Source organism: Rattus norvegicus, chromosome 6 (genome assembly GCF_036323735.1).
Source record: "Rattus norvegicus strain BN/NHsdMcwi chromosome 6, GRCr8, whole genome shotgun sequence".
NCBI lineage: Eukaryota > Metazoa > Chordata > Mammalia > Rodentia > Muridae > Rattus > Rattus norvegicus.
This window is the reverse complement of record NC_086024.1, coordinates 127,169,176-127,186,349: the sequence shown is the minus strand read 5'-3', so window position 1 is coordinate 127,186,349 and position 17,174 is coordinate 127,169,176. Positions and strand designations below refer to the sequence as shown.

The 17,174-nt window shown below is 47.6% G+C and overlaps 1 protein-coding gene across 2 annotated transcripts in view; it reads right to left on the bottom strand.

Annotated features, from left to right (window-relative positions):
- Positions 1 to 1,665: 1,665 nt before the first annotated feature.
- Slc24a4 (solute carrier family 24 member 4) overlaps positions 1,666 to 17,174 on the bottom strand; it is a 140,215-nt gene continuing 124,706 nt past the window's right edge. For both annotated transcript variants that reach the window (NM_001401345.1, NM_001401346.1), the window contains 4 exon segments: positions 1,666 to 7,306; positions 8,671 to 8,736; positions 9,588 to 9,700; positions 13,747 to 13,861. In NM_001401345.1, coding sequence (NP_001388274.1) covers positions 7,154 to 7,306; positions 8,671 to 8,736; positions 9,588 to 9,700; positions 13,747 to 13,861 — 447 coding nt within the window. In that variant the 3' untranslated portion in view covers positions 1,666 to 7,153.

The window sequence follows — 17,174 nt, the reverse complement described above, 5'->3', positions numbered from 1 at the left end:
GAGTAGCAGGCTCTGGTATGGAATTTACATACGTACTTTGGGTTAACCCTTCCCTACTCCTACTCCTCCTCTCCTCTCCCCCACTTTATCCTTTTACCCCCAGGATTCTCCTTTCCACAGGTGCTCTATTACTGTCTCCTACCTCCTAAACCCCCCTTTCCCCTCTCAGGGGCCCCTTTCTAGTTTCTAGGCCCCTACATATACTCATCCCACATAAATACAATATGTAGAAAAATCAGAAACTGAGGAGATCCACGCTTTTAATCCCAGCACTTGGGAAGAAGAGGCAGGCAGATCTATTTGAGTTAAGGCAAGCCTGGTCTATATAGGGAATTCCAGGACGACCAGAATCACGTAGAGACCATGTCTCAAAAATAAATAAATAAATAAATAAATAAATAAATAAATAAATAAATAAATAAGTAAATAAATTAAAAAGAGAAGCCAAGACGAATGAGAGAGAACATACAGTATTTATCTTTTTTAATCTTTGTAATTTCATTTAATATTCTACAATTCTATCGATTTTCCTGAAAAATTTGTAACTTCACATTCTTATGTCCGAAACTCTATGTACACCATTTTCTTGGTTCTTTTTTTTTTTCCGGAGCTGGGGACCGAACCCAGGGCCTTGCGCTTCCTAGGTAAGCGCTCTACCACTGAGCTAAATCCCCAGCCCCTATACACCATTTTCTTTATCCACCCGTTCTTTGATGAACATGTAGGCTCTCGTTGCTATTGTGAATAACAGCAACAGCAAGCACGTTTGTACATCCACGTGAGTACCCCTGCGGTGCCGGCGTGACGGCTCAGCATGTCAAAGTCCTTGCTGTCAAGACTGGCAACTTGAGCTCCATCCTTGGGTGGAAGGAGAGAACGGACTCTCACAAGGTGTCTTCCTACCCACACCTGGGCATTGTGGCGCGTGGTGTGTCCCCTCCCCCAGTGTTTTAAAAAGTATCTCTGTGTTATGACATGCACCTCAGCCATAGAACAGTTTTCAGGGAGAGGGATGCTGCCTCAAAAGACAAGGTCAGGGGCAATAGGGGACGGTACCTGAGGTCAATCTCATCTCCAACTGCACACGTGCACACCCAAATGTGTCCATGCACAACACACACACACACACACACACACACACACACCACACACACACACACGCACACGAGACTCTCAAGATCGTAACAAACGACCGAGCTGAAACCCTTTAAAGTGTGTCTGGGACAAGGTGAGATGGGACAGCTCCCATGAGGACAGGGTGGGGCCGGCAGGACTCATGCCGGCGATGCTAGATGAATCTCAAATCCAATTTTGTGTACTCATTTCCAACCTCTGGAATTAAAAGCTCCAACTTCTCATCGCGTCTCTGAAGTTTTGTGTCTCGGTAGGCAGATAGAAGTGGTTTCCAATGGCTGTTATTCCAGCGTAATTCTTTCAGAAAAATTCCCATTCGTATCTCTGAAAATGTGGGTGGAAGGTCTATCAGGAGGGTGATTTGTGCTTGTTTACTGTATTGGTGGTGCATATGATTTTGATAGATTTTCGTCACCACACTGACTGCTAGGTTTCTTATAAAGGTTTCATTTCACATATTACTCTAGAGTGCTTTTCTGCATAATAGAAGTTAACTCATGCCAGTGTTTAGGACCCAATAATATCAATTCATTCAAATTTAATGACAGTTTTATTAAACTAAGAATCTCATATCACAGAGCATTCACAGTGCAGGAGGTCACAGTTATTGAAAAAATAAATAGCGGCATAAATATATTTATTATTTACAGCTTTCCAACGCCTTGCTCCTGCTCTGCCTGTTAGAGAGAATGAACTAAGATGGCGGTGCTCAGCCCAGTATGCTACAGATGTCTCGTGGGCACTGGGTAGTGTCTGGATGGCCTCTGAAGTTCTCATTTTGGAGTGTTTTAAAGGAGGCTCTGTTTCCATCAGCCTGTGGTAAATCAAGGCTGTATTGAGAAAAGGTGCAAACCTCCTGAGGAAACTGTGCCCAGCCTGGCCCTTGGCATCTTGGATGTCCCCGGTCTCCTCAGACCTAGCTTGCCTTGGCAGCCCTACCTTGCCCCTGGATCTGGTGCAGCTGGCTGGCCTTCTGTCACCTCTGCCTCTGTGTAATGAAAGCTGCCTTTGTGTCAGAAATCAAGAAGGACTTTGGAGACACAGGGGAGGACACCCTGCCAGGACTGAGTGCTCTGCACGGCATATCCAGCCTCACAGACTACCAGCCAAGCCTCCACAGACTGGAGATCCCAAGAGTCAGCCACAGTCTGTCTGCTGGGGGCCCCAAGTAAACCTGGTGCAGGTCAGGTGGAAAAAGGCAGAGCACAGTCCACAGCTCAGAGGGTAGCAGCTCCAGGTGAGGTTGGACACCCGCAGCCAGAACCCACCCACAGCACACTTCACTCAAGGGACAGAGTGAACTTGTCTCAGTCTTAGTCACAGTCAGGAGGAGGAAAGGCCTCCTGTTGGAAGAGGTCTGCATTTCCTCTGGAGGGAACCCCAAAACTTCCCTGTTGGGGATTCTAGAGTGAGGAGGGGTGAAGGTTGTCTTGGACCCTTCCTTAGTAGACAAAAGCTGATCACGCCAAAAGTCACTTCTATTAATAGCTGACAGCAGCAGCAACAACAAGCAAGCTCGTTTCCTAAGGGGAAGTAGGGAAGGCCCACATTCTCTCCAGGATTAGGGGTTTTCTTGAATTTCTGGATGGTGCCTAAGCAGCCACTGCTTGAATTATGGCAGCACTGTGCGAAGAGATGTGGGGCCTGCTGCTGGCATCTATCCTGGGGTTTTTAACAAGGAGTACAGAGAGAAAAGCCCACAGCCACAACCTTGACCTTCTCAGAAGCAGACCGCTTTCAACTCTTAGATGCTTCCCAGAGCCACTAGGACTACACCAGGGCAGACTAGACAAGACCTAACTTCAGCCATTGCCCAGGGGAGTGGGAGGAAGTTAGACAACTTGGTCAACTGGACAGGAAACCGTACGGTAGATTAGAAACACAGGGTTAAAGCAGAGCCCCGACTCCCTAGCAGTGCGTGTGTGGGTATGTGGATGTGTGTGGCGGTATTTGAAGATTTAGCCTAGGGGCATGGAAGCTAGAATGCAGATAGTGGAAAAGTTATATTTAACCCTCCACAGGGTAACCAAAGCTCCTAGACCACTCAACTGGCTTCCCTATAATCATAACCCCTCCTGAGTGGCACAGGTGGAGAAAAGTGTCCCTTTTCCCAAATGCATGAAGGCATGCATTTGATGAAGGGACATCTTCCCAAATCAGACATGAAGCAAATCACAAAGGCAACACCCACCAGGTTTAGGTTGCTTTTATAAACAAGTAACCATCAGGAGTGTTCAACACATAGCCCCATACCAAATTGTAAACTTGCTTGAAACATTATGAGATTTTGGGGGATATATAATATATATTATATTGTATATACACACATGGACATATATATATATATATATATATATATATATATATATATATATATATATACAGTGACATGATTGCATGGTTCATGTGTGTGAACTTTGTAAATGATATGGCGCAGAGAAGCCAAACATTGGGACACCCCTGCTCTGTGGGTAGAGCCCATGAAAGTCTCTTTCTTAGACCCACATAACTGACAGTGGGAAGAGTTGCCCAGAAAACAGGAGGAACCCCTTCTTTAGATTTTGAGAAAGCCTAGTTGGGGTATGACCCTTGGCGGGTTCATGGGATGTGCCAAGCTACAGAGACCAGAGAACCAAGGCAGAGTGTTCATCCCTGGAGAAATCAGGTGCCATGTGAGTGAGTCTACATGGGGGGAGAGAGCTGGGTTCAGGGAGGCAGGATCTTAGGTAGTCAGCTGGTAGGAATCAGGTCTTATTGTCACTTGAGTTAACCACTTTTTAGAAGTTTCTATGGACACACCATGGCATCCAAGCCATCCCCAGGTGACTTGGATACATTTGCTCACTGCCTCCAGGGAAGGACGACTCCTGTGGAGATTGTATTAGAAGACATCAGGGCGCCTCTGGCATGTATTTAAAACCTGGCTAATGAATGCCATCTCCTTGCAATTTTAACTCTAAGTAACAAATTCTTTGTCCCTTAAGCATCTATCAAGAGCACAGCCATCTTTTCCATGCAACTTACAAAGGTAATTTACAAGGGAGGGCAAGGCATGTGAAAGAGAGAGAGAACCAAGCCTTCCCCCAAGGGTTGGGACAGTGTGTAGGTAGGCATCAGTGGCTTGGTGGGTTGAGAAGTGTCAGCTACTTACTGCCAAGGTGGACTAGGAGGCCACTGATCTAGTCAGACAAGAGCAGCCCAATTTCACACCCAGGGAAGTGGGGAGGCCACAGAGAGCAGTCTCCAGTGCTGTGCTGGACTTCTCTCCTGCCTTTCTCAGGAGGATTAATCTTACCCTCACCTTCTCTGTCCACAGACTGCCCCCCCTTCAGTTCTATAAAGGATTCAGGCCAGGAGAGAGACAGACGCCTTGCATCTGAACATAGCATTTGCTCTGATTTTCTGCCTCTGAAGAGAAAAGCAAAGTCTATTTTTTTAACTGTTTTTTTTTCTTTTTTTGTAGCAGAAGTAATTACACCATGCTAATTTAGCTTTAGGGATAAAACAACAAAAGCAATTGTGTATGCTAACGGAGGCGTGTTTTTTCAAAAAACGAAGGCCTATATTACCAAATGACTCTTTAAACTCATGAGGAAAAGTATTTAGTTAAGAACAGAGAAAATTTTCACTTTCAACCTGTAGTTTCTTAGATATAAGAGATGACCAGAGCCTTTGAGGATCGTTGGCACATTTCAAGGAAGACCAGCACAAGGTGTGCCCTTCATACTGAAAATGTAACTTTCAGCTTCCAACTGCAGTTGTGAGACACTGTATCGCTTTCTAGAAGCTTCTGAGGGGTAGACGGAGGCTGCAGGGATACAAAACACAGTGCAGACCCTCAGGCACTGTGAATTGGGCCTTCACGTCTCAAAAATAGTGGTTGGTCTTTTGCAGGAAAAAAAACAGGCAATCCACTAGGGCAGGTGTTAGAATACGATTTGAAAAAAATTTCTGGGTAAGTTAAGCATTCCGCGGGGTCTTGACCCAAGAAGTAAGATTCATACCCCCAACTCACAGCAAATTCACCATCACCCCACTGTGCCGGGCTGGCCAATCTGGTGCACCAGCCAGAGCAGGAGGAGTGATGAGTAACTTTGGCCTCGGCTCTGCTACATCCTGAAGCTAAACTAGAGTCACTTGGTGTCGATTGCTGACCCATGCGTACACTACAGAGGCGTTAGGAGGCTCTACAGGGAGACAGAAGCACTCAGAGCTTACATGCATCTGTGAAAGGGAGGTGTGTGTGTGTGTGTGTGTGTGTGTGTGTGTGTGTGTGTGTGTTATATGAGCTACTAGGGAGTAGATCAACTCTGAAGCCTCTTGAAGCTGAATTTACACTGAGGCACCTTCAGACTCCTTCCCTTAGCCTATTAGCTCTTCTTTTTAAGGGAAATTATGCTGCCTCATTCTGGAGACCACTGACCTTATCCAGATAGACAAAAAGCAAAGCCTTGACTTAGTCGAGCTACTAATACTGATGTGAACCTCAAACAGAAGGCTGGTAATGGGAGCGAGGTCTCAATGCAGTTCTACTAAGGGAACTTAAGGAACACAAGCTTGAATGCTTTGTCCCTTGAAATTCAGAGAACGGTGCTACAAATTCCACCTCGGGCCCAGAAGGACTGGGCTGCTGGATTTACAGGAGCCACCAAGATTAAAATCACTAAAAACCCTCCTCTCGTTACCCTGGGTCATTCCCATGCCCTCTACTGTGCAAAATATCTCAGTATTCAAAGTGCATCGGATCTGATAGACTTTTGCAATAGAAACATTAAAAAAATAAAAACCTCACTATATAAAATTAATTTGTGCTTTCTCATTAGAACCCAGGGATGGTTTAGAGTCATGAATCTGTTACACAGAGCTACAAAGCAGTCAAACATTGTTTCGTGTTTTCCTATGTTTGGGTCCATCTGCCATCCCTGGCCTTGCTTGCTGTAGCAAACTCTGAAGTTGAAAAGACTTAGTTCTAACAACTCTAAGGTATGTTTTTTCAATTCAGTTAACCAGAGAGAGCGATTTGTTGAGGCTCTCTTCTTGTCATTAACCATCGCTTCTGCAATTGCTTGGGTATATGAACAATATAAACATTGTGTCTTCCGACAGGGTAGTTCTGTAGCAGATCATTAACAGAGAAGTTACAAACCTGACAGGACAGGGCTGGCCTCCTAAGGTCTGAAATGTGTAGCTGTGACTACATTCCCCACTGTGTCTCTGAGTTAGCACCTGTTTCTGGGTGGTCTTCCACCTTTCCTATATTCCAAACCAAATCGTCTTGGAGCCAGCATGGGATGACACACAGAGGGCTAATTTTTCTCCGAGGGTCACCTTTTTGTTCCCTGTTAATGATCCTTTTGTGTGGAATGATAGTCTTCAAGTATGGTGATCTATATGTGACGTTTTATTTTTAATATTTCATTGCTCAGTTTCTGAATGTGTCAATAAAAAGGATAACAGTATTTGCTTGCTTTTCTCTCCTCTATTGGGAAATTACTTTTCCACTCTTCCTATTTTTCCTATAACTGCAGTGGTCGAAAGCCCCTGCGGGTTGATGCCGTGTCTCTTCTAAGTTTCCAGTTGTTTCCAGCAGAGTCATGATGACATTGCTTGCTTTCTCCAGGCCCAGAGGTGACGCTTGCCTCTGGCCCTACTTTGCACTCACCTAGGACACCTCGTGTTCACTGGCTGACTCATTTCTGAGGCTGCCCATGTAACAAAAAGACAAACGGCACACAGAAGTCCTTTTGACTCAAGTGTGCAAGAGAGAAGAGACAGGATGCATCCCCGCAGCTGGTAGCCAAGAGTCTGTGGAGCTGTTCAAATAATGACTGGACCCTGTCACGCAGGGACAGATGCCCAGCAGCTTGGCCCATGACCAAAGACCATGGTGGCCCTTCCTTCCAGCTCATGAAAGAGTTGACAGTGGCTGCCAAGGCAGTCGAGACCTGTGCGGAGAAAGAGAGAGAGAGGACACCAGCCCCGTGGTGGCCACAGCACTTTCCTGGGTGACAGCTCAGCTTTAGTCGTCTTCTCTGCACATGGGCAAGTTGACGAAGGTAAAGACGTTAAACTCTATCATTATTGAGAAGCACAGAAAGACGGCATAGAGGACCAGCACGTAGATGCCCAGCTTCCTGTCCAGGCGCCATTTGTTGAGGTGGATGCCAAGGACCTGGTAGGAGATAGGGGGAGAGCTAGGCTTGGTGGGGACGAGAGACCCAAAGGAGGCTTTTACCAAACAGTAACAGTGTGGACTCTAGAGCCCGTTTTATAAAATGTAGACGAGATTCTGGTCCAGTTGAGACTTGTCCCAGGACATGGTTGAACCCACAGCAGCCACTCTCAGGCACTGACTGTCTCTTAGGAGACAGGTCACTTTCTCAGGGTGCAATGCATTCTTACTATGGCCCTTCTCTAAGGAAACCAGGCCTTCCCCCTTGCCTCAGAACTTGGTGTCATAATCTTTTCAGCAGACTTCCCAGGCTCATCTGAGCCATTCTGGGTAAACTTCTGCTTGGGGCACCACTTTGTTTTGTACATGTTGGGAGAACAAGCCCCCCCCCCCCCCACTGCCCTAGCTCTTAACCCTGAGTCGAAGCTTCCCTGGGCTGGACCACAGCTGCCTCCACAGAGCCAAGAGATCTGTAAAGAGAATAGTCTGGCCTCAAACCCCCAACTCTGCTTAACGTCTGAGCCTTGAGTTCCTCTGCAAAATGGGACTAGAAGTACCTTCCTCATCAGGGGCGGTGAGGATTAAATAAAATACCATAGTTACAAAATGCACAGCACAGGTCTGTGCATGAGAGCAGGGAGGAAAGTCATTGTCATTACACGTTGTCCTGAGGACTGTCATGTCCCCCGATTGTCAGGTCAGTGGGTGTGGAGAACTTCTCTCTCCCTGGACTAGTCAGAAAGAATTGAAATGTATGACATGACAACTCTAGTGATATCTTTGCGTGTGTGTGTGTGTGTGTGTGTGTGTGTGTGCGCGCGTGAATGTGTGCATGTATGTGGGTGCGTGTAAAGGTCAGAGGACAATTATGGATATCATTCCTTAAATGTTATTCACCTTCTTTTTGAGACAGAGTCTCTCGCTGAACCCGGAACATTCCAGTTTGGCTAGGTTGGATGGCCAGTCCCTAAGGCCTTGCTTGTCTCTGCTTTCCCCAAGATGAAATTACAAGTGGGCACCACTATGACCCCTTCTTTTGATTACATGGGTTCTGGGACTCAAGCTCAGGTCCTTGGTCATGCCTTAACTGATCAAGGTAATTTCCCAGGTCCTCTGGTGACACCTTATTTGCTCAGGATGAAGTACCATGGTGACTGCAGTTGCTCTTGACAAAATGATAATAATAATAATAATAATAATAATAATAATAATAATAATGTAAGTTTAGGGCTATCTTTAAGTATAGACGTGTCCTTGGCTTGCCTCACCCTGGAGGGCAAGTCACAGGGAGATGTGCCCGGCCAGGCTGAGCTGGATGAGATGAGGTGTGCACGGCGCTCCCATTTGGAAATGGTAAAACTCACAGTGAGAGCCACAGAGCCCAGCAGCAGCACCACGGAATAGACCAGCCCCCGGCTGTTGATCTTCACCTGGAAAATGAAGCACAGGGCCACGAATCTCTGAGTTGGTCGGCCAGTCTATTCTAAAAGCCCCACCTTCAGAGTCTTCATCCTCCCCTTTGGGGAACACAGGGCCCCTGCTGACGCAAGCAGGATGGTCAGAGCCTCCCCTGCCAATGCATGCAGGATGGTCAGAGCCTCCCCTGCCAATGCATGCAGGATGGTCAGAGCCTCCCCTGCCAATGCATGCAGGATGGTCAGAGCCTCCCCTGCCGACGCATGCAGGATGGTCAGAGCCTCCCATGCCGACGCATGCAGGATGGTCAGAGCCTCCCCTGCCGACGCAAGCAGGATGGTCAGAGCCTCCCCTGCCAATGCATGCAGGATGGTCAGAGCCTCCCCTGCCGATGCATGCAGGATAGTCAGAGCCTCCCCTGCCAATGCATGCAGGATGGTCAGAGCCTCCCCTGCCAATGCATGCAGGATGGTCAGAGCCTCCCCTGCCGATGCATGCAGGATGGTCAGAGCCTCCCCTGCCAACGCATGCAGGATGGTCAGAGCCTCCCCTGCCGATGCATGCAGGATGGTCAGAGCATCATGACAAGTGGGGAGCCACAGGTGCGGGTCTACACTTGGTTCATCAGGAAGTGGCCTGGGATGGGAACAGAGCTGGCTTATGCAAGAGGAAGGGACACCGAGGAGCAGAGAGTTAGCTTGAGTTTCCTCCTGCAGACCAGGCTGCTGTAGAAGCCATTAAAGAAAGTGGGTGCAAAGGAGAAATGGTAGTCCATCTCCCCAGTGCTCCAGGCTGGAACTAAGAGAGCACCGTCCCACCCTCTGAAACAAACTTATGCTCTTCTTCAGGAAGTGGCAGGACTTACTGTGGATCCATAATTAATAACCATGGTCTGCAGGCCCCATGGGATGCCAAGCCCCACCAGGATGTCAAACACGTTGCTTCCGATGGTGTTAGAGACTGCCATGTCGCCAAGCCCTGGGGGAGAAACAACACATTCTTTCCATCAGGAGTGGGTCTCAGGGAACTCACTCCCTCCCTGAACCGCTCTAGCAGGGCTGTTCAAGAGAAGGGGAGTCCTTCGTGGGTTCTACTCTTGTAAAATTTCTGTGTGGTCTAAGATACCATATTTTCACGAGACCCAAAGGTTCCTTTTGTGGGTGGTATCTGTATGTGGATGTCCTGACCCCACACCAGCACTTCAGATGTGGCCTTATTTAGAGGTAATGGGTTATGATGAAGGTTGAGCTCTGGTCCTAGAGTCTTAGGAAAAGGAGAAAACCATGCACACACCAAGGTGGCCAAGTAGAGTTGGGAGAGGAAAAGGATTCTTCCCTCACAGCTGCCGGAAAGTGCCAATCCTGCCTACACCTTGACCTTCCTCTTCCAGCCTTCAGAATGTGAAATGCAAACACTGTTTAAGTCCCCCTGCCACCATCAGCTTTAGCTCCTCTGTTATTCTCCTGTCAGATTCGACAGCCACCATTCTCCGGGGCCTACCGCTGGCTCTCTTCATTAGGTTCTCCCGGCTTTGCTGGGTTTGGGTGGGACCACCACTCTCATGTGGCAGGTGACCAAGGGCTAACACTTTGTTAGAGGCTCAGCCTCAGGATGCCGGTCCCGTATCCTTTCTACCAAGTCATGATGCATATTTGTGCCTAGACAGTGGCATCCATGACCTGATCTGGGTCCACAGAGCATCCAATCTTACGTTCTGGTGGTTTCAGAAACAGGACCTTTCTCTTTCCAGTCAGAGGCTATGGTTCACTCCCCTTCTTGCCCCACTGTCCAAGATCTTGTTGATCACACAGCTGGGGCACTTAGTCTCTTGAAGACTTAGAACGACTTTTAAGAAGACTCATGTTGGTGGAACTCTGACGTTGTAACCTGGCACCCACAAACGTGGAAACATGAATGTCTACAAACATAACATCACTTGGGGAGCTGTGACACTCATCAGAGGCCCAGCCAGCATCCCGACATGCATCCTGACTATCCTCCAGTGAGCCAGACTTCTCCTCCTGTGTTCTCATCACTGTTCTCTGATGGCCCTCCAGTGCATGCCTCTTCCTCCCCGGTGTGAAAAACTTTAGAATCTTGTCAGCTTAGGGCTCTGAGATCTGGATCTCCATGACTCTGGTCTACCAGGCTCCCAGCCTCAAGCTCCATGAAGGAATGTACCGTGATTGCTCGGGACCAGCTACTTGTACCTGATTGGGATGTTGGAATTTGGAGAGGAGGGGTTGAGTGCTTCTCAGGGTAACTGGCTGGGAAGATAGGAAACTCTTTGAGGAGCCTTTGGAAAGTGTGAGTTACACCTTAAGGTGTGCACATGTCACCTGGGGCTTTTGTAACAAGCAGTTCCTGACTGAGCATGACTGCAGGCTCTGAGGGTCTGGATATATCGTTGTGAGTGCCCCAGTCAATACTTGCCAGACCATGCTTTTACCTGTAGGGAGCCAGTAAGGAGGCCTGGTGCAGAAGCTCCTGTCAGAGCACTTGTGTGACCCCTGCTTCAGACAGTTGACTCTGAATGGGGCTCTGAATGGGCCTTCTGTCATAGAGAAGCTTCTACCCTGATCATGTGGACTGGGTTCAGTCCATCACATCGCTATTAACTTCCGATCCCTTTGCACCCCAAGCCTCAGTCTCACACACAGTTCTTCTACTGTAGTTACTGTGAGATAGTGTCCTGCTATAGAACCCTGTTTGCCCCTGTTCCTAAATCAGACCTTGCACGGAACCCACTGGGACTACCCATACCCAGAGGTGTCTACAACTGCATCACTTCCTGCTTGAGTCTAAGACAAACATCCTTTTGCCTTGTCTTTCCTTAGCCCCACCCAGGGGTGACTTTGTTACCTGTGTGCTGTGGACCACAGAAGACTGACTTCCCCTAGGCTCAAGTGACTGAATGTCAGAGACGCCCTTCATGCACCTCAGCTTTCTTCTCAGCTGCTGTATTGTGAAGGGAGCTGTCCCCGTCCTGCCTTCAATTCATGTCCACCCAGAGCCTCTGACTGTGACTGAGTTTAGAATTTTTACAGATGCCAATAAATAAAGTTTTAGTGAAGTAAGGGGATTCGAATACAGCTGTTCTGGTAAGGAGGAAGTGTGGATGAAGAAACAGGGACACACAGACCGTAACAGCAGAAACAGAGCCTGGAGGAGCATTAGCTACAGGCTAAGCAAGCCGGAGGGCTGTTGTTCACACAGGGAGTCAAGCAGGAGTGTGAAGAGTGAGTAGGCCCCGCAGACACCAGGCCCTGGTTTCAATCTTCCAGTAAGTTCAATTGTGGGAGCTGCTCTAGAAAGATCAATGGCCACCCAAGTAAACTCCATTCTCCTCAGCTGTTGCTTCCACTGACCTCTAATTCTCTCTGTCAGGCATGTGCCTACCTGCCCCACAACAGGCTCTCACACTGCCTTCTCTTCATGTCCCCTCAGCCTTTGAATCTCTCGGAGGAATGTGCTTTTATTTGCAGAGCCAACCCTTCTCCCTGGCACTGCCTTCTCCTCTTGTCTCCTGAGGTTAGTCTTGCTTTTCGACCTTCCCCTCCCATGGACTTCAAATTCTTGCCTCCCAGGAAAACCTGCCTCTAGGCCACTCTGGGATGCTTTCTCCTTGGTAGAGAGAAGTAGAGAAGGAAAGGCCAGGTTTAACAAGTCTTTGGTTTGCCATCGAGGACTGTGAGTGACTCTCCATCTCGGTCCACCTGGGTCACTTCATAAACCCCAAAGAAAACCCACCATCTTCTAGAATTCAGGAGAACAGACAGAGCCAGTGTCTGGGAGTCCCATGATGCTTGACTAAGTTAGACTTGGCATAACAAAAGTTCTCATTTGTTATGGCTTGAACCTCAAGTGTTTCCAAAAGGCCCATGCTCTGAACATTTGTTCCTCAGATGGTGGCAGTATGTAGACACATCGTGGGGCATTGGGAAGTGGAGCCTAAGTTTTGAAAGTAGGTCCTGACTTCCAGCCTCTGGTTCCCGACCCACCTCCATGTGGACACTCATTACCACCCACGCCCTGAACCACGTTGTGTGCCCTGCAGTTTCTGCTGTAATGGGCTGAGATCTCTGGAAACCACGAGCAAAGATAAGGCCTTCTTCCCTTTGGTATTGTGGAGTAATTTGGCCGCAGCAGCGCAAAAGTAACTAATGCGTACAATCAGCTCATTTGCTGTATGACTTCTAGGTGGAGGCTCTGTCCCATCCCATATGTAACCTCAGGACATGTCTCCTTTAGAACGACCACATAGGAAAGCACTTTGAAAGATCTAAGGGAGTCCTTCTTAGTATTTGTTGTAGAACAGCTTTTTCTTCTGGGAGTACCAAGACCATTCCGTATCTGTCGAGGAGCAGAGATAACCCCGGCCCTGTAGTCATGACAATGAAATGAGGCTGATTGACAGGTGGGCCTGTGGTGAAGGGAATGGGACCATTGACTTCCCAAGCAGGAGAGGGATGAGGATCATCAGACCTTTACCTGGGAGTCTACCCACTACTCCCTCCTGCCTCCCACTTGCACAAAGCCTACTGACTCTACATCCCCCTCCCCGCCAGGGCCTGTGCAGCCAGGATGCAGGAGGGAGTGGTGGGTAGGTTCCATGATGAAACCTTCGTGAGGTCATCATCCATGGTGGGAGTGGGACCCATAGCGATGCAGAGAGGCTTGGGGTCACCCATGTTCCTGTAAGTGGCCCCTCCCCCACCCACACTCTGTGAGTAATGCCAGTAAACGAACTCTCTGGTTCCCCAAGCTGGATTCGGATGGAATCATTTCTTTGGTCTGTACGTGCCTTGTATGGGGTGGATGGATATCTGTCTATGTCTCTCCAGAAACAGTGACACCGCAAGAGTGAGTGGTCTCTCCCCAAGGGATCTAACAATGACAAATTCTGGATGCCTCGGTCTCCTTCTGAGCAGGGCTTGACAAATGTCAGTCCTAAGAGCCATAACTCAGCCAGCAGAAACAGGGGGTTTGCCAGGAGGTGCTGGGGGCCGTGGCTCGATCCATACCTTGTCTCGCCACAATTAAGCTGGCCATGCAGTCTGGGACACTCGTGCCTGCTGCCAGGAAAGTGATGCCCATGATGACATCAGGGATCCCAAGTGTGTATCCAATAATAGTCACCTGAAGAAGAGGCCAGAGTCAAGGATTAGGGACAACTTAGAATGTAACAGCGCTGGAAGCTCCCTTCCTCGTGTGCCTTTAAATTAAATGTAATATTGCTATAATGAGGAGAAAAATCTGGACTATGGTTTATTTCTGAAGACTTTTTTTTTGGAGGTGGGTCCCATATAGCCCAGGCTAGCCTTGAACTTGGCTTTATAGCAGGAGAAGACTCTCTTCCTGCCTCCACTTACCTCCTACATGACAGGATTACAGGCTCGCAGCACCAGACCTGGTTTATGTGGTGCTGGGACTGAGGTGCTGGGACTGAAGCCAGGCCTTTGGGATGCCAGATGAGCTCTCTACCAGTGAGCCACTGCCTCAGACCCTTTAGAAAAACTATCTTTTTTTGAGACAGGGTTTTACTACGTAGTCTTGGCTAGCCTGGATCTTTGTAGACCAGGTTGGCCTCGAAGTCATGGACTTCGTGTCTTTTCCTCCCTGTGCTGAGATTAAAGGTGTGTGCAAAGAAATCTTTTTTGTATGTCCCTGGCTCTGCCATCACAGTTTCTGCTTATAGTTTTAGCACTCTCTTTTAAATGGTTGTTCATTCTGTCTGTCTGTCTGTCTATCTATCTATCTATCTATCTATCTATCTATCTATCTATCTATCTATCTATCTATCTAATGTGGATGAGAGTTTTGCATGCGTGTCTGTCTGTGAGCCACATTCAGGGTGGCCAGAAGCATCAGATCCCCTAGAACTGGAGTTACAGATGCTCTCGTGAGCTGCCATGTGAGTGATGGGAATTGAACCTGGGTCCTCAGGAAGAGCCACCAGTGTTCTTATCCACTGAAATCTCTCTCCAGTCCCGCATTACACTTTTTAAAAAAGTAAAATTAAAAGAACAGTTAACTACCGTTTTTTTTTTAAAGAGCCATCCACAACTGCTATTTGTGCATTACATCTGCAGGTGGATCCCCACCTTGAGAACACAGACGATCCTTGGAAGGCTAATTAGAACCACATCATCAAGTCTTACCCCAGAGTCCCAACGTGAGGCCTGATAACTTGCATTCGGGTTTAGTGCCCTGAAGCTGGGAACCACATTTGAAAATGTCTGTGTATCTCCATCTTGTTTTGATGGTGTGTTTTAGGAAAAAAAATGGGGGGGGGGAAGGTCATATTATCACTATCCATTTTGTAACTGTTGGTTTCATGTAATAATATAGCATTAATAACTCCCCACTCACAACTCTCCTCTAAGCACATTTTAAATGAATGCTTAGCTTTCATTGTACTGCCTGTGCCTTCTGACTAATCCCTCACTCACAGATATTTCAATGGCTTCTTGTTGGATCTCTACCGAGGACTTTATGTATACCAGGCAGTCTGCAAAGGTGTCTTACTCTCGTAACCTTACCTACTGTATTATTTACTGCCCACTGGTGAGGAGGACAGCATTATTATGTCATAGGAGAACCAGAGAGGTTAGTGCAGATGCCCATGGACTCCAGCTGTTCAGCACTGGAGCATGGACCCCAGCCAAATGCTCCTCTCCATTGATGTGTCTGTATGTCAGTCTCTGAACTGATGTCTTATTTCCATAGGAGAAACTCCAAGACCCAGATCTGCTGCATCAAGGGCTTCTCAAGATCCTGAATGCAGCCACACAGTTGACAGTGAATGCCATTTGAGACGAGGTCACTTGAGAGCTGGCTGGAGCCCTTGGCTGCAGAATTTGGGTAGACAGATAGAAAGCCCTGGAGGCATTTGGACCACCCTGGTTTATCCTTTGGCTGCAGCTTGCCTCTTTTTTGGGATCATCAAAAGTGGTGGCTGACCATACTTCAGCTGTGATGGCTAGCTTTGTAAACTTGACTCAAGTTAGAGTCATCAGAAAGGAAGAAACCTCACTTGAGAAAATGCCTCTAGCTATTGGGCATTTTCTTAATTAGTGATTGATAGGGAAGAGCCTAGTCCATTGTGGGTGGTGCCATTCATTGGCTGCTGGTCCTGGGTTCTAGAAGAAAGCAGGCTGAGCAAGATTATAAGGAGCAGGCCAGTAAGCAACACTCCTCCATGGCCTCTGGCATCAGTTCTTGCCTCCAGGATCCTGCCCAGTTTGAGTTCCTGTCCTGACTTCCTTCAATGATGAACAGTGATGTGCAAGTGTAAGCCTGGGCTAAACTCTTTCCTTCCCAAGTTCCTTTAGTCATAGTTTTTCATTATAGCAAAAAAGAAAGAAAGTAAAAAACCTAAGGCAATGTTATAATCGTCCAGAAAGATAGCATCAATGAGGGATTGTCTAGATGAGATTGGCTTTGGGCATGTCTATAGGGTATTGCTTAACTATGTTAAATGAGGAGGGAAGACCCAGTCCACTATGGGCAGCACCATTCCCCAGGTCTGGGTCCTGAACCATAAAAGAGTAAAGAAAGTGAGCTGAGAACTAAGCATTTATGTATTTACTTCTCTCTCTATTCTTGAGTGTGGGTGTGATGTAGTCTTAAGTTCCTTTAGGTTGCTTTCTAGTCCAGGTCTATATTTTTTTCACAGCAACAGAAATTAAACTAGGACCAGTTAATGGTTCCAGTCCCAGCCGATGCTGTATGACTCTGGACAATCAGGCTTGCTTCTCTAAGGCAGGCTCTCTCATGGGCTCAGTAGCAAGGATGGAACAAGGAAGTGTAACGTGAGTACCTGGCCAGTGCCACATGCTCATGAGGCAATGTTTCCTCTTGTTTCAATCATTTGTTTGCATTCTATGGGGACAAGAAAATGAGAGCACTCAGATCTCAGGGTTCTGAGAGCTCAAGACTAAAGGTGCTTCACAAGTGCCAGGCTCAGCTCATATTTGTGCATCACAGAAAGAGCCCTGGGGAAGTTTGAGTTTGAACTTAGTGCCCAGGGTGAGTCTGACCCAATATTCCTGCTCTTGAGTGGGGATGAATACACCTCATTTTATCGGACAATATACACTGCTAACATGCCCTGGCCTTGGAAGGAGAGGGACACAGGGGCGGGAACAACTGATTCATCATCACCAAGTCCACACAAGCCAATTAGGACATATCTGTATGTCTTAATGAGGCTCCAGGGAGAAGTGAAGCCCATCCTAACCCATCACCTTTAAGGCTGTGTTTACCTACAAGACGTTAGGAAGAACCACTTGTAGACTTCAGTGTCAATCAGCGTCACATAGCTGTGACCATGAATTTTGATGAATCTAGGTGATGCTAGACATCTTAAGAGCAGTAACTGAGCTGCCATGGAGTTCCTAGAACTGTCTCTCCTTTTAAAGCCACCGAATCAGACGGTTAAGAAGTATCA